This window comes from Lingula anatina, chromosome 1 (assembly GCF_051362555.1).
Source record: "Lingula anatina isolate TDL-2025a chromosome 1, LinAna3.0, whole genome shotgun sequence".
In the NCBI taxonomy this organism is placed as follows: Eukaryota; Metazoa; Brachiopoda; class Lingulata; order Lingulida; family Lingulidae; genus Lingula; species Lingula anatina.
Genome location: NC_141767.1, coordinates 40358444 through 40385912, shown reverse-complemented (window position 1 = coordinate 40385912; position 27469 = coordinate 40358444). Strand labels below are relative to the sequence as shown.

The following is a 27469-nucleotide window of genomic DNA, read 5'->3' as shown; positions in this document are numbered from 1 at the left end:
AGAACATGTTAAATACTTAACAATACCTATTTTTGCTGGGCAAATTTTATTTGAGCTAAAGAAAAACATTTCATCAGTTCAAGCAAATATACTAACAAAATTTGGTGAAAATTATTAAGTTAATTGAGCAAATGCTTTTGGACAGACTGATCACCTAAAAAAAAAATCGATATCTAAATTCTCACCCTTCTGTTTCTTCTCCACCTCCTTCTTGTAGGCTTCAATTTCCTCTGGGCTCATGTTGTCAAAGGGGTTGGGTGTGTAGGGTGTCCTGTACACCACAGCGTTGTGCTGCTGATCCCTCTTGATGATACCCTTGGAGGCAGCCCCAACAATGATCACTTTGTCTTGAGTGCCACTCTGATCTGCATCCTAGCATGGGAAAATAACAGGGGATATAATATTGGGAGTTTCTGCTAGGGAAAATATGTCACTGTTGGATATTACATATTAGCTTTATAGAATCTGATAAAAAAACCCCCCGAAATTTGCTAATAACATATCAACTTAAAAATTGTACTAAACAGCAATACTTTTAACCCAAAACTTAAGAACTGTGAGCGGTGTGCTAAATATAATATGAGCTGTTTTTTAGCATTCCATACGTGACATAATTGCCAAAACATTTAGTGGCTAAAATAATTCAAGCAGACTTGGAAATGGTTTAAAAACACAATGATATTATTTGTAATTTGAAACAGCTGTTAAACTGTACAAGTAACTGGAAGGTTCTTCAAACAATATAATGTGTTTTACCTTCATCCTCTCTGCCTCTTCCCAGCTCACACCTTCAAGAATCCTGGACTGGGGGCCTGGGGTGATCTTCTCATCATAGTAACCTTTCCTTATCTAGAGAATGAAGATGCTATTATTAATAGATATAAAGTATACCAATATTCAAGTATAGGAAAATTTATTTTTTAAAACTTGTGCCAGAATTTGAACCAAGTGGTCTTGTATAGCAAGCTTGCTTGTTTTGTAGAATATAGATGCTTTCTGCAAATAAAATAGAAATTTCATTTCATTATTGGCGAAATATGTAGTAAAATTGATTAAGGCATTATATGTAAAAATTGATCTGAAACGTATCATTTCTCCAACAAATATACTGGATAGATTGGTTTTAAATCCATGAAATAATGAAATTCCACATACATTCTTTTGTTTTTGCTTAAACTCCTTGGGATCTTGTCCTTGAGGTGCAAACTGGTTTGGGTTTTCTACCTTGATGTAACTGCCCCTTTGTGGTGAACTGGAATCTTCTACCCACTAGATTGTCAAATAAAGATCCATATAGACTCGAATGTTTCAAGTAAATAACCAAATACTACGAATGCTAACTAATCAAAAATGACCCAAGCTAAAATGTCTAAAATAGATCATTACAAATTGTGAATTTCAGTCTCAAATAGCAAGTTTTCTGTACAAGCACGAAATATTTCTAAAATCTTTATGAGGGTGTTTTTTTTAACTGTTCAATCTAACAGACTGGAAAAGAGTCCTTGGTTGGTGATACTTCTTGATAAAAATATATACCTTGATAATTTTCTTTGGGTTTGGGGTGCCAATCTCCTCAATTTCTTGTTTGTGATATATATTGGGAGTGTTCAGCCATTCTGTCTTCTGAGCCTTCTTTTTTGATTCAATGATCTGCTTAATTGGTGTACTAAAAAAAAAAAAAAAAAAAAAGTAAATTTATTGAGAAGAATAATTTTAAATAGCAAAACTACAAATTTATTGGTGAAAGTTGATAAATAATTCAGAAAAAGACTCATAACCCTACAATCACTCTATTCTATGATATATCCAATTCAAAGTTTATTCTGGTAAGTGCTGATACAAGCTATCAAGAATACAGTACATCAGAATCTTGTTACCTTTATCATCAACACTTACCCATGTTCATCATAGATGTAGGAGATGTTAGTTGAAGAGGGTGGCTCCTCTACATCACTGTTGATACGGCCCTTCTTAGGTTGCCTAACAATGGGCTGCTTATACATGTAGCCAGTTCTAAATCCCTGAATATTATATAGAGATTAAAAATCAAACTTGATATATTTTTTTTCCCAGAATTAACTAACATTAACAAACAAGTGACATATGTCTGCACTCATCTCTATCAATTTCAATTTATTTCATGCTACAGACCAACAATTACCTGCCCATTTGTAATGTACCTTAAATAAAAACTAGCAATACTGGACTCTAATATGGACAAATATGTATTTTTTTTTCATTAAATTGTCACTCAACACATTTTAGACCTTAATTGTGGAAACAAAAAATACTAACAGCGCTATCTAAATGCCTCATTAAAGCCTCAAATTCCAGGTCTCCGGTCCTCCATTTGACTCCAGCATCCTTTGAGTTCACGCCACCCCCACCACGACTGGCCACCTCAAAGGTCCTCTGTTGTACATCTTCACTCAGCTGAATAAGGTTGTCAATGCCCAGGCTGGCAGCATTCACCTAAAACACAGAGGATATATACAGGCAAAAGCTCTAACAAATATATTTAATACATAAATTACTGCATTTCAAACAAATATTGTCAAGATTCAGTGATATTTTTAAACTAACATACTGGGCCTACAGTTCAAGAATCAGAACAGAAAAACTCAAAATTCCTGTTTATGCTGTACACTCCAACCAAAATGTGGAAATCTTTCAGAGATACAGCTCCATATATTTGCAAATGTTGAAGCAACAAATTACTTGTAATGAGAAGAACTATTTTCTAATTTTTTAATGACATTGCACCATTTAAGCTTCACCTTATCAATAAACTAGGCTCAAAAGAAACAGATGATGGAATATCACAATCTTTGGCTTCAGAAATTAAAGGTTTTTACCTGTACTTGACATGCATGTATCAGGTTCCATGCATAGTGGAAAGCCTCCTCAACTGTAGCACCACAAGCAACGGCACCATGGTTGCGCAAAAACAACACCTACAAATACACAATAAGTATGAAAATGTGAAAACAAGTACATACCATTAGAGGTGATGGTTTCACACATGAAACACTCACTGCTGAAAACATTTAGATTTACTGGGTTGATAGTATATGTAATGAAATGATATATTAAATGAATTTTTCTCATAGCCAACAACATGATTTTTTCTTACATTAAAAAATATATTAACACTTATTTTGTTGACTAAAAAGAATGTATGATACAATAGTTAAACCACTTATTTTTGTCTCAGTGGGATATATGATTTGTCATACTCTCATACTCTCTAATATTAAGAACTTTCAGAGGATGCACATTCTATGACTCAATTTCCATCACCCAGATGGAAATTTAAACCAGCCACTACTCATGGCCTAATATGTTGAATCTTCCCTACAAGCTCAAACAACCTCTGGTGCAAATCAATATAGGGATACAGTTAACAAATGTAATGAGATTAATTTTCAGATCCACTAAAGATTGGCAAAGCTTTGGATATCGACCCGCAGACTACTTTAACATGCTCTTGTCTTACTCTTTTTTTCCCCTAAAAGGTGCTAATGAATGGGTTACTTGAGAGAGTTGAGAAATGCCTGCATTGCATATATATTTGCCTCTGTCTGTCACTGGTAGGCATAACTCTAGTGTCTGACCTAGTGCTTCAAAAATCAATATTTTACATTTGTGCTATATATAATGCACAACTGGCCCCGGACAGTTGAATAAACTTATAATGTCTGGTGTATTTGTCATAATCATTATGCCATGTTTGAATTGTCATGTCTATGAAAACAGACATATCTCCCAAGTGCATTCCATTTACACTAGGAATCTCTCTTTGGCAACATTAAGATAACAAATGTATCACTGAAACTCTTTGAAATCATCTTCCAATGAACTGATATATGGAAAGATCCCAACTCTCAAACATGCTCTGTCAAAACAAATGTTTTATTTGTCAAATATTGGTGGTCCATTTTGTATAACATGGGTCAAAGGGTTCTAAAATGACATCTGTTTTGTCTTTGCAAAATGAAGTCAACAACTTTAAGAAACGATATATAGCTGCAAATAGGACAAAATTGACTTTCTTTTTTGAAAGCAACCTCACCTTGCTGTTGGGTCCCAGATTCCTAACAATCAACTCCTGAGCTTCATTATCAATTACGATGCCATTGTAATCGTGATAGGCAATCTCCCCACAGATCAGAGCCTCTTGGGAGATGGGAAGAAGACCCTGTTTCATCATGGATACCTGAAAAAATGTCAAGAAATCCTTTACTTATTCTATTTTCTTTTGGTTTATTTATCTTTGTTTGCCATCACAACCTTTAAATCTACTGAGGACTTGATATTTGTATTGGTAGATTTTCAATTCTGATAAAAAAACAAAAATTATTCAACTGACTTGTTTGCTTTCTATTCATTTGTTTTACAAAACATGCATTCTCAGAATCTGTTGTCAGAAATATTATACATGATTCAAAATACACAATTCAAAGACCTGGTTGAATATGGACACAAAAGATGCCTGATTACACCAAACGGAATCTTTTGTGGTTTCCAAGAAAGAAGAACCCTGTTTAACAAAAAAAAAAAAAAAAAAAAAAAAAAAAAAAAAAAAAAAAAAAAAAAAGATATATCCTTGACTTTACTTTCTTTTCTGAAAGAGAATTCACTGCAAAATTCTATGAACTTGGTGAACCACATTTACTTGTCAAAGAAATTTACAAGAAACCATCTTCAAGCAACTAAATGTCACATTTTTGTCAAAACCTAAAATCAAAGGTCACTTTCAAATTAGTTTTGTCTTGAAATTAATATATCGCCACTTACTGAACTACAGAGCTTTCAAACATATTTTAATATATCTGAACTCTAGTCTCAACTTTTAATTTGGCCAGCAGGTCAGACTAGCCTATAGAGGTCAGAGAGAGCCTATAGTTCACAGATGCTAAAACTATTTATACGGTTATATATAATTTGTTACAGTGGAACCTGGTGGGAGCACAGTTGGTGCTTACACTGACCTATTTTTATTTATTTTTTTGTTCCCATAGCAATACTACTAAAGGGCTGTAAAGTCATGATTCAACTGTATTTTATCCGAATGGCCCAGTATGACAAATTGTTTTAAATTGTATAGAATTGCTTTTTAACAAAGTCAACTGAAATCAGGCATGAAAAGACATCATCTCATGGCTATGCTAGGGGTTTGGGAAAATGGCTACTTGGCTGCCACACCTACAAGGTCAGAGGTCTGCAAACAATATATAGACTTGGCTCCTGGTGACAAGACCACCATACTTGCAACCTGATCTCACCAGGATATGAAGGCAGTGGTCAGTTTAGATTTCCTTTCAAGTGTCCCCAGTAGAAATCTCTTTGCGTAATGTGTTGGTGACCTTGGATATGACAGGCAAAATGCATGCGGGTTGCTTACAGTTTGATGTCAGGGGGCTATTACAAGCCTACATTTCTGACTGATAGATGGCAGTGCAGTCAGTCCTCTGTCACAGACAATAAAGATTTTCAGTCCAAGCCCACACCCTAACCATAGGTAAAATATTCAGCCTTCTTATTTGGTCAAATGGAGCTTGTATCAATAAGGTAATTCTACCATCATTATTACAAAATAAGGTAGGCCAGCAGTGACATTATTTATCTGTCTGCAAGCCATATGTTATCTTTAATGCTTGGTGTATGTGTAAATGACAATATCTTGTATTGATTGATGCATTCATAACCAGATTGCATGAGACTATTTAGACAGTCTGAAAGTTATCCAATACATCTATTCACTGTATCTTCCATGGAAAATGGTTCTTTGGCTGCAACTGATATAGTTTAATGGTCATCTACTTAACCTAGTCGATTCTCCTTTATGAAATTCCAAGCAACTTGACTTCCTTAGGCAAAAGTAAGACACTATCTTCCACATCAATATTTTTTTTCTATGCAACACAGTGAAGTTATCTATCTCCAATCTTTAAGTTCCAAAATAAATCTTGTCAATGTTGTCACACATGGCACAAGCATATGGATTAGACAAAAAAAAAAAAAAAAAAAAAAAACTGACTTACCGCTGCGACACATGGCACATGCAGATGGATGATGCACCTGATATCTGGGCGTGCAGCATGAATGGCAGAGTGGATAGTGAAACCAGCTTTGTTGACTCCCAGGGTGGTGTTCCCCTGGTCCATCACCTCCCCCTGGAGGTTCACCTTGACTAGACTTCCTGCTGTCACCTCACTGTACAGGAGGCCAAAAGGATTGATGAGGAAGTGCTCCTGTTCTTGGTTGATACGTGCCTGAGAATAAACCCAAGTAAAAGCATTATATTCTGAAATGGTGTCCTAGTTTTTACTTAAACATGTCAGGGAAACAAAAATCAACCCAAGTATATATTGGGAGGGGTGGGTGGGTGTAAATTTACAATATTGTTTTGTAAAAATATTAAAAAGTACCATGTATGGGATTACCATGTGGTGAACCATGATCATATCTATATACACGAAGAAAAATGAATGTCAACAGCATAGAAACAATTTTTTGTTAAACATGAGTAAATCAAAACTTATTCGTTCAGAATCCCTTTCCATTTCTAGTTCATATATAATGCTTTCAAACTAAAAGATAGCAGAAATTCCCACTTGTATCAACACTAAAACAGTGACCTGAAATGTATATGTGTTCTGCGCACACTGCCCTACATCAAATAGTTTGTCAGACCATATGGACCTTATCACAAAACACTGAGTAGAAACCTCAGTAGAAACTTTAAAGTACTAGTGCATTACAAACCAACATGTTAGATTAATACTGGTCAAGTACAAAGCATGCTGTGAATCGCTTACTTTCACAATGCAATGTACTAATGTTCCACCGAAAAATGTCAGAAATGTTAGAGTCATTTTGGCAATTAAAACAGGTGCAAAAAGAGGCAATTTGTCATGGAGTGATGAATTGCATATTCATGTATGCTGACCCCAGTCACTGTATTCATAATTTTGGTCATAAAAACAAGAGAGGTGCAAAACAGAAACAATTTGTCACTGGAGGCAAAGAATGGAAATTTCAAAAGACTCTGGTCTGTATTTTCAATTCAAAACGACACAAGCATGACAGCTATGTTGTGTTTTCTAAGGTTTAGTGGTTGTGATACAAACCAAATGTGGCTTTTGAATGGAATTTTTATGTGCTCCATCCTTGCCACCAGCAATTTAGCATTATGGAACATGACATGGAGATGGAAGTCAAGTTGGCAAAACCACAAAAAGAGAAAGAAAAAAAATTGTCGAAGGTAAAGCCATAGATGGAAAGCCAATGGGTTCCAAATGAATACAAAGCCCACTCCTTTTCCAAAACTGAAAACTGTTGTACGAGTTTCAATAACATAGTGTACCATCTTACAGTTAAATGAAATGAACAGTCGTTGACAAAGATCTCCATGCTTCGATGAACCCAGAACAGGCAATAACATATTATAGTGCCAGAATACTTGACTTTGTTCTAAATATATATAAATTACATCGCCTATGTTTACAGCTATCAACTGTCAACATAACCCAGTGGATTTTCAACTCTCCATAGGAGGCGCACTGTTCCTAGCCTTCTTCACCACCTTATATAAAATTGACAAGAATCTCAACTTTAAGGTGTGAAACACTTCCAAGTCAGCATGTATTACCTATGTATTACATCATCAATATTTACACCTTATCCAGGCAAGTGCTTCAAGTACCCTAACCTTTCTATAGGTTGCGATATTTTCCCAAGATCTAGTGTGATGTATGTGTGAGCATTATGTCTGCTGGCATGTCTGTTGGCTCAGTTCCACACCTGAGACCTCTTGTTATAATCACCTTCAGACCACCTGGGCTATTCTTCAACATGCTCGGCCATACTTGAGATATATATACATACATATATAAACGGAAAATACCAAGGACTAGACCTAGGATCTCTTAGCTTATATCATCTAGACATCCCCATGGTATAATGGGGACAGGCTTTTTGAAATACATGCTGATTTTGACAATTTAATTTAGCACTAAAATGTGTACAGTTACCATCATTCAACTTAGGGGGAAAAACTTACTGCTTGGCTAATAGAAGAAAAATGCCAGTGAAACCCTAGTGTATACAGAATTAGAGAGTGAGTGATGGTTGAGAAAAATCCAAATGACTGTAGTCTGCAAGGGAAACTATAACAAACCTTAGACCACCTAGTCTTAGTCATAATAAAACATAGCATGAGCCCCTATTTGTTGCAAACCAGAACAGTAACAAAATTTATGGCAAGTCCACTTCAATTGGTATTGATAGAATCTTGGGCTCTGCTTTCTCCACATTATGATAGAAAAGGTTAGTGCTAATGTTGCAAAGAAAAAAAACCCCTCATCATTATTCCTGGAAATGCGTCAGAGATTGATTCCTGGAATATCCATAATACCATCAACAATAACGCTGAAATGTGCCCAAAGTACTTCAAGTAACACAAGCAAATAAAGAAGTTTATTTTATCACAAAGTTGCCACATGCCTTCAAGTTCACAAGAAACTTAACTTGACATGAAAATTAAAAATAAGTTTTGCTTTCTGATTTTAAATAAAAGAGTCACTTTTTTTATGCTCTTTACAATTCTCCTTTACAATTCTTCTTTTACAAAATAAGGAAAGGTGTGGCTACGCTTTTCTGACCTTGAGCAGGAAATGCATTTTGCAGACACCTAACCTACCAGTGACCCAGCTATCTTGCAGGGCTCCATGTATATTTACAGTAGGAAACAGGCCATGAGTATAAATAGTATCTTTGATACTCTGATACAGCAACAGATTAATTTCAAATGTCTAATTCTGTTCTAGATTTAGGTGACAATGATCCCCAATCCAGCCAAAGGTGCAAGTTAAAATTTGCATCCACTTGACCCCATTTTAAGTCCCTGTGGCTGGTTCCTATTCAAATATACTGGAAAACTGCTTTTGACTTTTTTTCAAGTGTTCCAAGAGTACTTGAGCTTTTCTGAACCTGAAGGCATTCTAACGGGCTAACAATGGAAAAAAATTTTGACAAGAAGCTGACACTCCCACACAAATGACATTTGCTTAAAAAAATGTTGTTCTTTCTGCAGAAAACGGTTGGATCCAAACAAACCACAGTGGGTTGAAGTGCCTCATGGTGCAGTGATTACAACTTGGCACATCAAATCACTTGATTTTTCAATCAGTCTGATGAAAGAAATCCACAGTGCCTTTTTATGCTGTAATTCATTTTTCACATTTTGGTGGTAATGTAAGTTGCACAAAGTTATTTTTACCCACAAAGGACCTTGAGCATATTCAATAGCTTATATTACATTATACATAGACTATACCCTAAACACAAAGCTTTTTGTCCAATGTTTATAGTTTAGCCAAATTTGTAAGACACAGGGCTTGGAGTTTTCAAAAAATGAAAACATGTCAACTCTACAATAAAAGTTGCAAACCTTGAGTTGATTACAATTCATATAACACAGGTAAAATACCCATTCAAATTTTATGGGAAAGAAACTTCTTTCTTTCTGGTTAATCAGTTTAAATTCTTGGTAAAACTGGGCCAAGATATATGCTGCCCTTAACTCACCAAATGTGGTCAAGGAGGTCATGGGTCCAACGAAATAAATATTGGTAGAAATCAATTTACATCCCTTTGTTCATATGTAGCCCAAATTTTTTTACAAAAAACTCACCGAAATGTGGTTATAGATGCCATGGGTCCAACCAAATAAGTCAATCAGTCTGTAACAAGATGCCACTTTACACCGTAGTACCCTCTCCTGTTTGCTGTAGTTGGCTGCATCAACTCCTCTCAGGTCGTTTATCAAAATCAAGGGAGTTGCGACTGAAAAAACACAAGTTAAAATTATTGAAGACCTACACACAAACAATTTTGGGAACAACCAAGACTTGTATTGTTTTTGGATGGAGTTTTTGGCACTCAATTCAGAAAACATGTCATTGGTAATCATTCTGTAGGATTCAATGGGATGCACAAAGCCATTTGCCTTTTTCTCCCCCAATAACATTTTATGCATTGTGGTTTTATATGTGATGTCATAATGTCTGCCTTGTTGAATTAACTAACCAAACATGCATTTATTTCATTATGACAGAAAAAAAGATACCAGATGTAGATATATGTATAACACACTAATACAAATGTAAATACTTACGTCCACTTTTATTTATCCCAGACACAGGCTTATTCTGTTGTGGTATGAGAACATCTGCAATCTGCTGCAATGCTAAAAGACTGGAAGAACTTGGGACATTCTGTAGTGTGTCGTCGACTATCTCTTCCAACTCTTCTCTGAAGGCTTCACTGTTCAGGACAAGAGAAACACGCTGCCTTAGCTTCAGTCCCCTGACGTCTTCTTTGATATCTGGAGGCCTCTGCAACTCACGCCTGTATTCTGGATCTTCTGTGTCTGGACAGGAATAATGATGGTTTTTTAAGAATCACACATCTTAATTGATATTATTTAAAAGATAAGTGGTTGGATAACAATTATAAAAGCATTTAACATGAAGATGCGCTACAATAAATGAAAACAATTCACAGAAGGGTTCATTTAAACTCTCGCTCTCTCTCACACACACACACACATACACACGCACAAATATATATCTTTCACAAACTATGCTCGCAAAATATGCATCATTACAAATATTGTAATATTTTTGTGAATTCAATGACAATCCATCATAGAACCTCATACACAACTGGGATCAGGAAGGTACTTATAATTCACAAAGAAAACCATAAAATTAGCCAGAAAGTAAATCCAGCACTATGATATGTCCCCCTCTTTGATACCAAGCAGATCAGCTCCTCTCCATATCAGAGCAGAACAAATATTAAAAGGGATGACTTTATTAAACTAATCTGATCCCCTGGGTTATCAAAAGGAATTATGTAATTCAGAATAGGGGCACAGACTATTGTGATTCTATCTTTACTGCAATGCCCTCCACCAGGCCTTCGATTTCACTTCAAAGGAATGTCCTTCCCAAAATATCACCTATACCCCTACTTACCAGTAATGAATAATTTAATGAGGTATCATGTGTATCCTTTGGTACAGTGGTGACCTTCTGGTCATGATACAGGAGTATCTAGTATCCCCAGGAGCTAGCATACTTTTAGCTTAGAACAACATTCTATCTTGGCTAAGCATTCCAGCTTCCAGATAATGTTTATATCAGAGGCCTGGGAGGTCATATCAGAATGACAGAACAGTTGTTCAGACTTTTAATTCTTTTTAATGATGGGAAGTTTGTTGCAACTTGTTTGTGCTAAAATTTGAACATTTGTCTAAAAATACTCTTAGAAAACATCCCCAAAAATGTGTTTTCCACTATTCTAATACATAAACAACCACTGACCCCCTTCCTCAGCCACACACTAGATTTACAAAATCATTTGTAATAGTGAATCAACTGTCACAGTCCCAAGTAAGCTCTCCAGAGTTAATGAAAAATCCATACATTCCATTAACAGCATTGATGGTTTCTCTTTTCCATTACACAACTGCTGTGACAGGAGATAGCACTTTCAAGAATGAACCAATCAGTTCACCCTGAGGATCACAGCACTGGTTAGACAGTGTCTTTATCATTCAGAACATTGGTATATGGTTGGCATAACCAGATGAGAATCCCCAGGGTAATTGATGGAAAGAGTATGGGGATACCGAGACAACTCCAACTGTCCATACTCCATGATGTAGGTGAAAACAAATTTACACTGACAGCACAAAAAGGAATTGGCCTGAATATTTTTTTCTGACTATGTGATATGGGAAAATGAAAATCTTACATCAATTTGAAATAGAGTGTCAGTTGAGGTTAGTGTAATTGGCAGGCCTCAATGACTACCCACGTATATAATAGGCAAATGGCACTGAGGCTCACTTTTTAAAATTAATGTAACCAAAGGTAGAATTAGGGAGGCATGAAAAAAGTATATCAGGTTGTTGTAAAAATGTCCAGTTTGGTGTTCCAATGTCTTTTCTTACCTATGCTGTCTATGTATTTTCCAGATGGGCCATTCATCTGCGCTGTTTCAGTCTCCGCCTCCATGCTAGCTAAGCTGCTGCTGCAAGCCGCTTGGATGACTCAACCCAGACTGCAAATAAAAAACACATAACTGAGTGAGCCAATTACCCAAAATCTAGGTCATCAGAGAGCAAAAATACATTAAAGTTGAATCAAAGATGCCTACAGCTGATAGTCACTTTATATAACATTACTGGCCTGTTATCTTTTAAGATTGCTGTTGTCAGCACTGCAGGAAATGCCTGCTTGGCTCCTCCATCGCAATCTGGGCCATAATTCCTCTGCGGCTGTGCTCCACTGACTATAAATCATCCCACGCCCAGAGAGAGCTGTCATCCACTTCATATTTACTCAGGGAAACCCATACAGCAAGGCACAGACCGACTGACTCAATGTTTACCTATCAAAACAGGCGCGAACTAGTCCGTCAAGTTCTGAGGCTCAACATGCACTAACCTACACCTGAGGCATTAAATAAGAGTTGGTGGATTCACAAAGCCAACCAGAAAAAAAATCAATACAAACAGTCTGAGTATTCAATGTATACTCTTTGCATGAACTGGATTTAGTAATTTCATCATTACAATAAATTTACAAAGCCTTTTTACAGGCAAGCCTCCAACCATTAAGTGTGACTGCATGCAAGGCTAATGTGAAAATTTTGTACATTCCATGCTTGAGATGAAGACAAAAAACACGTGTGCATAAAGTAAATTACCAGGTGTTGACAGGGAAACAATTATATCATGTTAAAACTATGCTTGGGGATTAGACCAGATGGACAGCCATTGAATATCACACAAAGATCAGTAATGAAATTATAACTCCATATCTAACATGCTGTTTTTATTCCCCCCCCCTCCCCCCCAACATCTTTTGCCAATGACTTCTGGCATATTTTGGATAAGGTTAAATGAACCAAAAATTTAAATATTCAACTATTTTCAGACCAATTATCATATTTTTGGTTTCTATTTGATATTATTGCAACAATGCCATATATATCCCCAAAAGCTAAATTCATGAAATATCTAGTTAATATTCCCTTTTTCATTTCCTAACAATATGGAAGTCACAGATGGATACAACACAATGCATTATTAGTGTCTACTACTCAGATTATTGATTCTTCTCCTGAAAGCATATGGAGTATGATTTCCCATACCTGTATAAGTGTATTATAATGTGGTTGGATAATTGAGTCACAACTGGCAAGTGACAGCCAGGGTTGAATGCAAGTTTGTAGCACGCAACAATGATATATATATTACTTAAATCTATGTTCACAGTAGCTCTTACTAAAAAGACCTCCAGCTAAGATTTAAAAATGCTGGTATTCTAAGTTATAGTATACCTTTCATGAAGATGAAAATATAAAGAAATGTTACAAGGAACAAAAATGCTTCTTTCCATGTCTATTGCTTCAAGTTATGTTCTTTTCTCAAGTTTTTGTTGTTGGGAACTCAAGCAAGAACAAAATAAATTACAAAACAACTTTAGTATTTTATTTCATAACTTCAGCCAAGGTGCAAATACAAAAAGACACTATTTGAAAAGCATGGGAATTATATTTTGACTTCTCGGGCAATAAAAATATTTCAACTAAACAAATGACTCAAAATTTCAACATGCGACCTCAAATAACACTACTCAGCTGCTGAAGGCATTACTATTAAATGCAAATACAACTCATACAGATTATACAAAGATACCCATAAACTTTAAAGGCTCATAAACACGTTTACCTGGCATCCATGTCCTTGTTAGACCTACTTGTCTACCTGTATTAAGCACATAGCTCTCTAGGTATTTATATCCCTCCCAAGTGACTGTTATTAATTTCCCTGTTCAACTGTTTGTTAATTCTTGGCAGTGTTTGCACAGAGTGAACTGGATCAGAAATATTAAGGGAATTTTCTATAGTGAGGCAGCAGCATGAAGTAATGCACCCAGAAGATAGGACTGCTCAAAATAAGAGACTACCCATAATCAGCAAAACCATGTTTAGCTTTGTTTCCCATTTACCTCATTCAACAAACTTTTTAAAACATTAGTCTTATTTGATTCATACAATCTTCTGTCATTCTGTCAATTGTTCTGTCAACAGCAACCAACTCTTTCTGAGCAACCATATACCTAAACCTCTCCCTCACTGCCCATACCAGCCAACAATTTATTGACAAGACACAGCCCTGTGTAGTCTAACTTGCTATTGATCTAGCCCTCCTAGTCCAATATATTCTCAGGATCTGTAAACAGCAAATAGGCCTGTCACAGAATGCTTTCAGTATTTGAAGTCAAATATGTTGGGAATATGCAAATAAATAGGACTGCTGTACATTTTAACATCCATCTTTAGAGCTGACTAGTAATTAATTGGCCCTGATTTAATAATCCCATTGAATAGGTATTGTTCAACTCATTAAAGATGTTCACAACATTTCCTACATAGGGATTTATTTAGTGACTTCCTCCTGTTGATATGATCTGTGGATTGTTAAGAGTAGGTGAAAACACTAAACGAATATGACAAAAACCCATTGACAAGTCAACAGAAATGCTGTTTTCCTGTTTGGCAACATTATACCTGCATTGCCTGCTTTTTTCTCTTGGTTATATGCACAGGCTTGACTATTTAACCCCTTGTTGACTGCTGCAATAACACTGCAGCAGGATTATTGAACAAGCACCTGCTTTCAAACATTATAATCCCATATAATGTAGTCTGTGGAGGATTAACTTTGGTGAAAAGCATAAGAGGCACAGGTAATGAATTCTTACTATTCCCCCCTCCCCCTCAACAAACACACTTCCCTTTTTACTGGATGGTGATGGTTGTAGGAAACTCAAAAAGAAACCACAAGAGTTAATATTTTTCAATAGACTGATGCAGATATCTCACCTTAATTTGTCTATATGTGAATGATATCAGCAAAATCTATGCGTGAAGCTAAACCACCAAATAGCAAAATGCAAGGTATAAATTTTTCTATTGCTTTGTACTAAAATCAAATACTAGTACAGTGTTGCTTCTGGTGCAAGACAGCCTTCGCTGTTTCTCTGAAATATCTGTTGATTGATGACATAATCTGCATCACAGGTGTTAATTTTATAGTCAGTGTCCATCTACATCTTTCCACCTAAGAATATTGACCATCTTGACTAAGTTCTCATCCATTTCTTTTGAGAAAATTTTAGTTTCATTCCTCCATCTCCATATTGAAAATCTTCACAAGGAAGTGAAACTTTTTTCTGCAAAGAATTACCTCTGCAAACTTGAAAGACCTATGTGGGTATCCCTGCTAGGAAGGTTACAGTCTTGGTAATGGGTGCAATATGTGCTCAATCTTCCTCAGACCTACCTCCCACAACACTGTAAGTGACCAGCAGCCAGATTCAAACCTATTATTTGACTGTAGGTCTAGATACTGTTTCCCATCAATTCAGACATCAAGACTCCACTTTCTGCCTAAAATCCACTTCTGTGGTTCCAGATTTTATTTTCCAAAACTATAAAAATCATAGGTTAGACAATATTGATAACTTTATTGGTATTAAAGCGCCCTCTTAACCCACTGATACATTATTCAAGAAGCTTGCATTACAATAACTGATAAGAAGAATTTGTCGTATTGAGTAATTGCTAATACTACTGTCTACTGACCTAAGTGAAAGTAAAAGTTCAGACTTATCACTTGCAGCAAGGAGAGAACTTGGAGGCAGCTCATCTCACAACTATATTGAATAATCAATACAATCACCCTCTAGGTATATCATTTAACAGAATTTGCATCATCTGTCAGAGAGAGCTTTAACCTTTGCTGTCCTTTTAGACACAGTCTCAATCATAATGCAAGTCTTGAGAGGCAATATTAACATACCTGAACTTAGCTCTTTGCTAGCTGTGTCTAGATATCAAGCTTTGTCTTTCAAAATGTACATTTGACGTTTCAGTTGATTTAAGATCAGTCATGCAATTTGAATGGAAACAAGTTATCTGTAGAGTGAAAATACTAATGATAGGGAAAACACTTATCTAAAGATAGAGATAATGATACTCAGTCTATCAGAAAGCAGCTCAAGATACTAAACATTTAATCAATATATTATATACTCAATATTTGAAGAATTTATCTAAAACCGGGTTAGGCCTATAATTCAAAGGAGATAAAATCTAGTTTCCTTCATTCTATTGCATTATTTCAACTTGGCTTTTCACTTTCTCCACATTATATTTTAACAGTCTCTTCCATTCTACCAGAACACCATATTCAGCTTTTTCAAAGGAATATATATTCATAAAGCATAATAAGCTATTATTAAGCTGTAACTCAAAAAAACCTTTCCTTAGTGATGTCAGTGACAGTCATTAAGAATGTACCCCGACAAAATTACTATGTGACAAATATTCAAACATGTAGAATACCTGTAAATCAACATACCTGTCACGTACCACCTTGTTAACTGACGTGGTGTGGGTGTTAAATGCATAAAAAACTTAGCAAGTAAAAAATGAATGGAACAGCAAAGAAAGAAGTCTGCACTAGTGAAGTAAGTATGACCTGACCTTGAGAAAGAGACACAAGACTACAGAGAAAAAACCTCTATTCTTTCACAAATGGTTCCTAAAACATTTGCACAAGATCAGAAGAAAGAAAGAAAAGTTAGCAATTTGATGCCCTTATGCCTTAAACTAGCCATATACAGATCTTTTGTTACCTTGTTCCTGACAAAGAAGAGTGTTATGAATGGTAACACTTCACGTTTACACTTATTATAACAATCTACTCACTGTAGACGTAAACAGTTCTGAATTCACAATGCACGGTCTGTAACATTTCAATATTAATCATAACACATAAACAATGGTGACTCAACTTGCGATTCGGAACCGGTTCAGTTTGGAATGGGAGAACCTAATGCACTTATATTCTGCATATATGGCAGACTATAAGAGCACCCATATCATGTTCAACAAGTATAAGACAAATCTGATGTGAACCAACCTGAAGCTTAGTGGATATAGGCAGTGGATTTTACCTCTCATTAAAATGGTAATACTATACATTTACTAGTACACACAATGACAGTTCAGCCAGTGCCCTGTAACATGGAGAGAACTCTGACAGAAATAACACTTCAGTAGGCTGTAACACTTCTAGAAAAGCTATATGTTTATTGTAAGGCTTGACATACATGATTTTTTTAAATACTGATTGCCATTGCATATATTCAAGTCATAGGGACCATTCTCTATCGAACTAGCAGGGTCGATCTATCTCTGAGGGGATTCTCACTAAATTGCATTCAGTTTATGTATGCAATTTAGGGAGAATCCCCTTGGAGTTAGATCGATCCTGCCAGTATGATAGGTTTATGAGAACCCAGTCATATTTAACTATGAGAGGCCAATTTTTAGTAGTTCTATCAGTATTATTCTCATGTTCTACATCAATGGTGACATTCATGCAAAAGATCTATGACGAAGCTATAATCCGAAGTTGACTTCATCCAGGGCTAACCTGTCTCATGCCAAACTCGCATCCAAATTACAAGCTACGCAACTAAATCAACAATATCCAGACCACCTGTACAATCTGTGCAAGAAGTAATGAAGTCAACTCTGTGCTTTTTGACCACAGTGTTAGGAGTGCACTTATTTTAAGTGCGTGCAAGACACCACAAAAAAACAGAACCATTTGTGGCTCCTTTGAAGGTTAAGTGATGTAAGTTGTTAAGCTGAATGCAATGGGCCAATTTTCTCTGATATATTTCACATGTACACCTTGTGCCCTTTGATGTGTCTGCTGTAGTTGGCAGACAGTTTTAAAAAAGGGTAAAAAGACTGCTAGTCTTTTATATAGTAAATCTGAGAGAAATGCGTATAGGAAGAGATGACGGGAGAGAGAAAAATGAATGGGAGGAAAAAAGGGGGGAGAGAAAATGATCGGTTTAAGATTACTATATTGAGGGATTTTTTTCTTTACATTGGAGAACTTGAGGAAATAGTGTCCACTCATTTCTAGCATTCCTCAATCTGTCACCGTGTGTAGCTACTCCGTGTGTAGCTACTCCCTCGTTAATGTCTCCCTATCATTCATGTCTCTGACCATTTCATGCTTGAGCTCTTATCTTGCAACATGAAAGGTTTCATTGGGGCACTAGTCCTTTGAAGACGGTCATTGTGTGTTTAATCCACCCTTTACTTTTGAATTTTAGGGTATCCAGATAAATAACAAGACTGTTAAACCGTGACCTTGGGTGGAAAAGAGAAGGGAAAGACAGCACTCCACCCACCATTACTTCAGTAAACAAACCTCTTTTAAACAAGCTAGGTTGGTTAACTATTAGACAATCCAAACATCTTTGTTGTATAAGTGACAACAAAGCCTCCAGTGCAAATATAAGGTCACATCAGTTTATATATTATGACACCTTAAAGTAAATCATTGCAAAAGAGAAAAAAATTCTTGCTAGACATGAAAATCTGACCAACCTCAGGCCTACCCAACTACCAGACTCGGCACTGAATGATCCAGAATTCACCGGTAAATCGGACCACACTACCCGTTTTCAAGGTGTGTATCAGATCGCATAGCTGTAAGTCTGGTAGTCTGGTAGTCTGGTAGTTGGGTAGGCCTGAACCTGATCAATGATTTTTTTAAAATCAATTTTGCTGCTTGTAAATGGACCTTACCTAACACCATCCACCCTAACTTATCTTGGCAGTTTTATCATTAAAATATGTTATGAGAAAAAAAAAATGAATGAAATAAATTAATACTAGTATGATAATTTACGTATAACACATGGATTTTATTTTTGAAATTTGCTTGTAAATGAGTAAGCATTTATATCAAAACTGCTATCTTCTTTGAATAAAACAGGATAACAGTGCTAACTGCTCAGCATGAGATATAGAGGACTACACAGTGTTTGTGCACTGAGATAAAAGTGAAATATTAAGCAAAGATAAAGTTCAACAGAATGACAGTTAGGAATTCCGGGCTCCATTCAAAGACCACTGATAGTTAGGCTAAAAATAGGTAATATTTAAACCAAATGAAGTTTAATAAATTGATACTGAAGAAAAGGTACATTAAAAAGACATTTTTGGAAGTGAGGATCAAAAGTAAAAAAATAAAGTTGGCGTACAAAATGTTTTGTCAAACAAATGTTTTAGTAATCTTACAAGTTTATTGAACCACTGAACAGATCTGAAAAAAAAAAAAAATGCACAATAATGCATACATCAGTTGATTTATTCTTCTGCCAAAAAAGTTATCTAGACAATATCCTGGACTTCTTTTAAGTATATCCAGGCAATGGTGCAAACTGCCAATTTTAACCTGCTCTCTAACCAGTCAAAACCTCAGCAAAAAAAAGTCCCAAGCCCTTGAACAAATTCCTCATACAAAAGGAATTTTGCAGCTTTCCCATCACCAGCCAGCATGCACACAAATGACCTAGCACATGGTTTGGCTTGCTTATTTAGACACTGGCATTGACTAAACAACAAAACTATCATCCTTGACCATAAACTTTACCTGTATAACACACCAATGACCTAGTTCATCTTTTATGCACACACTTCGCAGACGCCTAAACACTAGAATGCGCGACTGTAATGAGACTGTAATAACACATCTTGTATGTTGTCATTTGATAACAGTTCTAAGGGGGGTAAATTTACTAGATGACTACATGACATTAAGCACTAATTCAATCTGAATATGACACCAGTAATATTTTTCACACCTGACTTAAGACCTTAGTGGTTTGGTATACACCTGGCCATCCTTACCTGGTAAATCACATGGTTTATTCTAACACATTCCAATTTTTATTTCAATTGTTTCAGAAAAGTCAACATATAGATCAAATCAATGATAAAAGAGGGAAAGCCATTTTTCCTACCTTCTTAGCTGATGTTTTATTTTCTAACTGTTCACTGGGGTGACTCGTCTAAACTGGCTTTTCTTCCATTCTTTATACATATGGATTCCCTTCAAGTATTTTCTATCATAAGTGTTATAGATCCATTACTGTTTACAAATACAATGCACCTATTTTTTGGAATCAATCAAATGACTCATGAAAATGCTTACACTGTACATAAATAGTCAGAAACATTGGTTATTTTCAAACCCTCGACTCTAATGCTCATTAAAACCAGACATATTGGTGGATGTAGTTAACTGTAAATAGCAGGTGTTAATACCCCATTTTCTCTCTCTTGAGCAGGATGCAGAAAATGTGATTATCAAGAAACACAATACCAACTTGTGCACACTACAACTTAACATTACCTTCAACATACAAGTAATCCAGCTGGCCATTTGAATAGATCATTATAATTAGTCAGGCAGAGGCTAAATCCAACTCTGCCCAGCAGCTTATAATATATAATTTCAAAAGTAACCTGACCAATACATATTGACCCTATAGACATATATATATATATATATATATATATATATATATATATATATATATATATATATATTAAAGAGTGTAAAGAATGTTTATCAAAATCTATTGTCATTTCTCTGCAAACAAACTGAATCTGAACATGCTTTAAAACCTAGCAGACATAAAATCCAACAAGACAGATGACATTTACAAGTTGTAATTATATAAATTGCTTATAGAAATTGCCTGTCACTATGACAGACAACAAAGGTGATTCTATAATTTCATTGCTGAAAGGGCAATTTTTCAGAAAAAGGTACTAAAAGAGACATTATTTAACACCCCATTCAAAAAAGTACCTTTTCATATTTCAGTACATAGACATTATTAAAAACCTTTCCTGTCTCCAACATATAAATCACCAGTATAATCCATGAGGTAATGACATAAACAGACAGACACAACAAGCTGGCGTGTGTAAAATGACCCTTAATAGTACCTCTAGTGTGACATGGGTGCATCATTGTCTGCAAATTACTGGCTGGTCAATTTGTCAGGCACAGTTACATGGTCAGTAGACCAATTCAAAGGGATGACCAGTGGCTAGTGGGTTATCTATATTTCCTACTATAAATAACAGTCTTGTAAACAAGTAACTAATTCAGTTAGCCGTGAGAAACTAAACAAAAATATGTTGTTGTTTTAGAAAGGGCAGATATCATCAACATGGTAAACAGTTATGGTATCTTCGCTGTGAATAACGCATCATGTTAAACTGGATGCTGGTCTACTAACTGTAATACTGATAACATTGTAGTTTAAAATCAGTTTTTCTAACAATGTATCTATACTTCTAACAGTATATACTGCATTGAGATTTCTTCCCAAGCACCCCACCCACTTTGCTAAAAATAAAATTAATGGGATTTTCACGCTGTTTTACGGACAATGTTGCCACTATAAAACTAAGGATTTATTAAGCTAACAAACGGACGCTGGTATATGTCAGTTATATCTGAATTTTGCAATAAACTTTCCTGAACAAACAGATATTTTAAATATGAACCAGACGCCGTTTCTAGACTGATAAAGAGGGTAATCTAAGGCCGAGCTTCCTCGTACATAGAATCCAAACTATTCAAGATGGCGGATGCAGGATCGGTGCGATTCACAGAGAATATTTAACTCTAATTTGGATAAATTTAGACGAATTTGATATTGAATCCACAACGAAAGTATCAGGCGATAGTTGTAGAACGCACAAACGCCAGGGGACAGCGTGACCCGTTTCACAGTCTCTCCAAGCCCCGATGACTCATTCATGCCGACATGCTGGGGGAATGAGCAGCGAGCAAGAAGCCGGCGCCTCGCCGATCGCGTTGTAATTTTTCAGCATTCTACGCATGCAATTAAAATATAAATGTAAACGATTGTAGTTATTGTTCTTACTCACCTTCACACTGTGTCAGTGATTTAGGTACTATCCCCCAAACCCGCCAATAGTCCACTCTACAAGGACCTCCAATCTATGCAAATCAGGCGGAGCACCGGCTGTTGGCTGTTCGATGATCAATAGACACGCCCTCTGCTGTTGGTGGAGAAAACGCAATTAGCGCAGCAACTGCATTTACCTGTTAAGACACAATCACGCCCACTTTGCCTTTGGGCGTGAGAAAATGCAATAAAAAAACTAAAGGGCTTAATTCCAATGAAACCATCCTTCTACCTAGATCGATCCAACTTCACTAGGGCTCTTGCAAAATGCAGTTAGTTTATCAGATTTTAAACACACCTCCTCTAGGCACTGAATAGCATACAGAAAAGTTGGTGACTTAAACAAGTATGAAAGTATGTTGGACATAAGAATAGGCAAACTTAACAGTTTGATTGGGAATGAGTCCTAACATGGCAGAAAAAATCCACTATGTCTGTTTTAGGAGCCTTTGTGTGTGATTCCAAATTTCAAATGTACATATGTACTTGGGCACTTGTAGAGCTTATGCTTTAGACAGAAAATAAAATTAATGTCAAAATACTTGCTCCCTACATTTGGACATGGCATGAAGAATGAATTATGTCAAAAACATTTTTTTTAAATTTTTAAACAAAATAAAGGGCCCATCAATAAAATGAGAATGACATATTTTGTTAACTAAGTATTTATTTCCTCTTCCTTCAGATAGTACATTTATAATTTTGACATGTCTGAACTGCTTCTAATAATAGCCAAGTAAATGCAATCAAATATTTAATATGTGGTGCTAATCAAATCACAGACATTGGTTTCAAATTATTATTAAATAATTTCTTAAAATGCTACCAGCGCATTACAAAATTGTACTTGTAAACAGTGCATAATTACTTTGTGATCCATATAAATCAGAATAATATACATGTAAGTACTTTTAATGGACGGATCCAGCTATGTACACAAATATATCTTATCAAACTGACTTAGTTAAAGCTAGCACTAGTAGAGATTGCAGTGTAAAGCTGAATATATAAAAATCTGGATTATATATATATATAAATATTGATAAATGCTTGAAATAAACATATGGACAGATTATGTTATGGACAGCATGGAAAATGAGGCATGTTTATGCTCTCAATTTGATTTCCATTTTCTCTTAAGCAATTTCTCAAAAAATATATTTTTTCATAATTTCATGGTATTTGTGAAACAATTTGCAGTTCTACTACAATGCTTGAAAAACATTTTTGGTCTTGGTCTCAAAATAACATCATTTGGACGGTATTCATAATATATACACGTAGGATATAGAACAGTTGACATTTGTGGACTAGTCTCTTTTCATAAATGTTCCCATAAATATTGGACGTCAAGAAACTCAGCTACAATGTGCTATGTAAATATCTGAGGTAACTCAAATGCTGAGCAGTTTCTCAGAACAATATTTTGTGTCAAAAAATAACCTAAGCTGGACGGCATGCGTAATATACATGTACAGCTAACTAAATAATAGAAAATTTAACATTTATAGACTGTAGTCTCTCTTCAAATGCTAAATATTTGACAGGTGTATGTTGCATGTCAGTAAAGCATTCCATAAGGCGCTTAATTTCTGCGTAGTCAAAAAATGTTTGTGAATGGAATGGCTTATTTCTTTTTCAATGCAGATTTAGGTGGTGGCTTGGCAGGAGCTCCGCCACTAGACCCAGCGTTATCTTGCTTAATTGTGCTGTCCAGTTTGGAGTTGAGACTAGCCTTCTTTTCTTGTAGCTCCTTCTTGCAAACATCCAGTTTCTCCGACACTGCCTTGTGCTGCATCTCCAATTTTGTAAGATGAGATCGAGCTGCAGACAACTGTGACCTCAAAGCATTCAGCGTCTGCATGCGCTGATCATGTTCTCGAGAGTCTGGATGTGTCTTACTGGCCAGGTCTGTCTCCTGGGTCATTTCGCCTTCCAGTTTGTTAATGACTTCTCTCTGGTGTACTACCTGGCTTGAGGCATCGGAGAAGTCTGCATACAGGCAGTCTACTTTCTCCTCCAGGCCCTTTACTTGTTCCTAGAAAAGTAACAAATTAAAATATTTTACAGTCAGTTTAATTTTGTCACAACATTCATGTTGAGACGACTGTGCTTGCTGCAGTAAAACTAGCTGCAATGACCACTTAAGACAAAGACAATCAGAATTATCATGCATTTATTATATATTTTCAGAACTATAGTTTACCATTTTGAAAATCAGGTAATTTGTGAATTTTAAAGAATCCTTACATAAAACATTTAGGTTTGAGTTGGCAATGGGGTAATTGTCTTTAAGTATTGAAATAATAATTAATAATTAATAATTGATTCTACTGCAATATCTATGAACCTCAATGAACCGTCTTTGTCAATAAAAGCTCAGAATTCCAATATGGTTGAACCTACCATGAGCTGTGAGGTTGAATCCATGGGTGACTGTCTGATTGCCATGTCAGGGGAGGGCTCTAATTTGTTGACAAATGTCCTGTAGAGGGCAGTACCAGTCATATTGGCTGTCATCACACTGGCCATTGAGGGTTTGTCCACAGACTTCAGACCATCACCTGAATACGATTTTGGGAAAATGTAATAAAGTTTAGGGCCCATAACCATCAATTATAAACACTAAAACAAATAACAAATAACAAATAACTGACAAAATCTGAAATATCATGGCAAGCTAAAATATAGTTTTCCCTTTGATATATATAAAAATGACATAAAAACAGATAACACCGATACATAAATAAATGAAAGTCACCTTAAACACAACATAAGAAAATGTCTGATTGTGAGAATATTTCATTGTTTTCTACATAAAAGCAAATGCCTTGCAGTAAAAAATGTAAACAGATAAAGTAAGACAAACAACACCCATAAGTCTGCATTACCTGTGCTTTCTCTGTGTTTAGCTGCCAGTTCCTCAGTCACTTGGGCAGCAGAGCCATGAATTTTAGCAGACTTTATCTTGTCTTCTACTGAACCCAACTGGGACTGCAGTTTGTTGCTCAAAGTAAACCGGGAATATTTGTTAAGCCTAGAATAAAAAATGAGAAAATTAAAGTTTGGTTAGTTACACATTTTTTTCACAAACTGAAGCATGTCAGCTATTAACGAGTACTGACAGATTATTTTGTATTTTGATTATACTAATATTAGACCTAAAACAAATGCAAATAAATAAATAAACTAGAAAATTTTATTTTAATAATACACCATTACATCAACAACTTAATTATTAAAATAAATGACTTCAAGAAACTACGTGCACATCCCCTTTCCTGACACTTTTAAAATCATGATAAACTCTACCTTTCTTGTAATCTCTCCTTGTTGAAATGAACTCCTTCGATGTTGGTAGCAGGCAGGAGAGCCACATCCAACAATTCCTCAACCATATGGTGTTTTTCTTCTTCATTATGATGATCTCCAAATACAGCTTCCAGTAGCTGACTGGCTTGTTCTTTGCTGCTGGGCACTTCTGCAATAGGTGTAGTAATGGCGGAAGAACGACGGAATCGAGCGAAGAAGAGATCGTTGCAGACAACTGCGAGTGCACGGTGGAATTCTTTGGTGAAGAATGGGCTAGTGTCGTCTCTGAGATCACCTGTGAAAGAATAATATGGTTTTCACATTTGTTTTACAATCACGTTGCATTTACCAATTTACTGTTTTGTGTTTTAAACTGTGCAAAACAAACACGATTTGAACTTTTAAGTCTAGAACTCATCAGAATGCATGAAATTCAATCTGAATATCTCTGATTTATTTTTCTAATATGAATCATTATTCACATAAGAAAAAAATCATGTTTTGAGATATTTCATATAAAAAACCCATCCAACCCAATACATTGACCAAATAAATTAATGGCAACTCACCTGCTTTGATATGTGACAAAGTATGCACCAGCACCAGCACAAACTCTCCAACATTATCCACGCGGGCTTTGCGGATGTACAAAATCCTGTTGTTAGCATCGTAATAGAAGGAATTCCTGTATGCATTATGGGCCAGTGGCTTATTTGGAGGGATCTTATCAGCCAGAAGCAGAGTCACTGGTAAATGTTGACAATGGGCTGCTACAAGGTCCACAATGAAGCAGGCAAACTTGTAAACAACAAATTTCCTTGCACCAATCTTGTTCAGGTCGACTGGTTCTAACTCTGTGTCCTCTGTCCATTCTGCATCCAGTGGATCAATGTAGCCTTCTCCTGAATGATAAAAATAATTTTAGAGTAACCTTGATTTTTTTTAACAGACTGATAAATTATTTAACAAAAGCAATAAGTTATAAAAATTAAATGAGAAAAAAAATTCAGTAAAAAGTAGGTTTATGCAATAAACCAATAATATTTTATTCAGATACAATTTGTATACACTACCAAAAATGGTTCCCTTCTACATATAAGCCCTATACAATAATGAAAGTATCCCATCAAAATGGATTTATTCCTATGAACTGCTCATTTTACCTGGAGCCATCTTATGGCCAGTCTTCACTCCACCATTGGCAAGTACTTTCTTCATCTGTTCCAGTTTCTGATACAGTGGAGATGCCATCAGCAAGGCTGTCACTTCATTTTCATTCAGTGGAGCTGCCATGGTGAATCCCGGGGGCATTGGTGGAGCCACCCCTGGGGCCCCAGTCAGAGGGTTGGTTTGGGGTGTGCCAGGCACCCCACTCACATATGTCTGGCTACCCATGGGGGTGATACCCTCCAGACCTTGTGGTTGAGGAACACCCAAGTCTTTGTTGAGTGTCTCTTTAAGTTTCATAGCCTGGACATTGAAAAAAATTGATCTGCTGAAGTATGTCTGTACAAGGTATATGTTCAAATTGAACAAAAGATAAATTAAAACACAGGGATTTATGAACCAACAAAAGCCTTTTTTTAAAAGATCATCTGGGGAATTATCTAAAGAATTACTCATTCCAAATATATTCATTTGTGAATTTGTCAAATTTTAACAAATTAAAACAGAAATGCTTGAAAGTATGCAATATGCTCCAACTTACCTCCTCTGCTCTGTGCCTGTCTTGCTCACTCTTTTGCTTCTCAGCAAACTCCATCATCTGGTCTTTCATATTCTCTTCTACATCTTCTTTCTTTGTCTTCATCTTTTCTTCACGACGCTTCTTAAGCCTGTCTTGCAAACTAGCCTGCATTCTCATCTTGTCTGCATCCATTTTGTTGACCAGACGCTGAACGTCCTTGTTATGTTCTTCCAGAAGTTTCTCCTGATCCTCTTTACTGCTGCCTTGTTTGGACATTCTTTCAATCTCCTCCTGTGAAAACAAATTATGGTTTGCATCTGAGAAACATATAAATGTATATATCGAACTTGTTATTAATCCTATTTTGCACTCCAGTATAATGTATGATATCAAAACAAATAATAAAGTAAAACTTTTAAGTAAAAGAAACTGCAAACATTTGAGTTAATCTGAATGGATGACATAATGCTATCTTAGGTTTTTTTCAAAGTAGATGAAA

At 35.8% G+C, this 27469-nt stretch overlaps 2 protein-coding genes across 11 annotated transcripts in view; both read right to left on the bottom strand.

Annotated features, from left to right (window-relative positions):
- LOC106164440 (protein hu-li tai shao) overlaps positions 1–22121 on the bottom strand; it is a 30637-nt gene extending 8516 nt beyond the window's left edge. For all 8 annotated transcript variants that reach the window (XM_013542336.2, XM_013542339.2, XM_013542340.2 and 5 more), the window contains exons 1-13: positions 21931–22121; positions 12026–12135; positions 10181–10435; positions 9698–9849; positions 6045–6275; positions 4073–4216; positions 2856–2954; positions 2296–2472; positions 1897–2021; positions 1537–1666; positions 1156–1269; positions 757–849; positions 186–372 (exon numbers count right to left, since the gene is read on the bottom strand). In XM_013542336.2, coding sequence (XP_013397790.1) covers positions 186–372; positions 757–849; positions 1156–1269; positions 1537–1666; positions 1897–2021; positions 2296–2472; positions 2856–2954; positions 4073–4216; positions 6045–6275; positions 9698–9849; positions 10181–10435; positions 12026–12089 — 1771 coding nt within the window. In that variant the 5' untranslated portion in view covers positions 12090–12135; positions 21931–22121. The remainder of the gene's footprint in view (positions 1–185; positions 373–756; positions 850–1155; positions 1270–1536; positions 1667–1896; positions 2022–2295; positions 2473–2855; positions 2955–4072; positions 4217–6044; positions 6276–9697; positions 9850–10180; positions 10436–12025; positions 12136–21930) is intronic.
- Positions 22122–22618: 497 nt separating this feature from the next.
- Positions 22619–27469, bottom strand: part of LOC106164407 (uncharacterized) — a 72828-nt gene continuing 67977 nt past the window's right edge. For all 3 annotated transcript variants that reach the window (XM_086994481.1, XM_086994486.1, XM_086994492.1), the window contains 7 exons: positions 26992–27261; positions 26447–26753; positions 25853–26185; positions 25284–25578; positions 24863–25008; positions 24378–24535; positions 22619–24009 (listed from right to left, as the gene is read on the bottom strand). In XM_086994481.1, coding sequence (XP_086850607.1) covers positions 23599–24009; positions 24378–24535; positions 24863–25008; positions 25284–25578; positions 25853–26185; positions 26447–26753; positions 26992–27261 — 1920 coding nt within the window. In that variant the 3' untranslated portion in view covers positions 22619–23598. The remainder of the gene's footprint in view (positions 24010–24377; positions 24536–24862; positions 25009–25283; positions 25579–25852; positions 26186–26446; positions 26754–26991; positions 27262–27469) is intronic.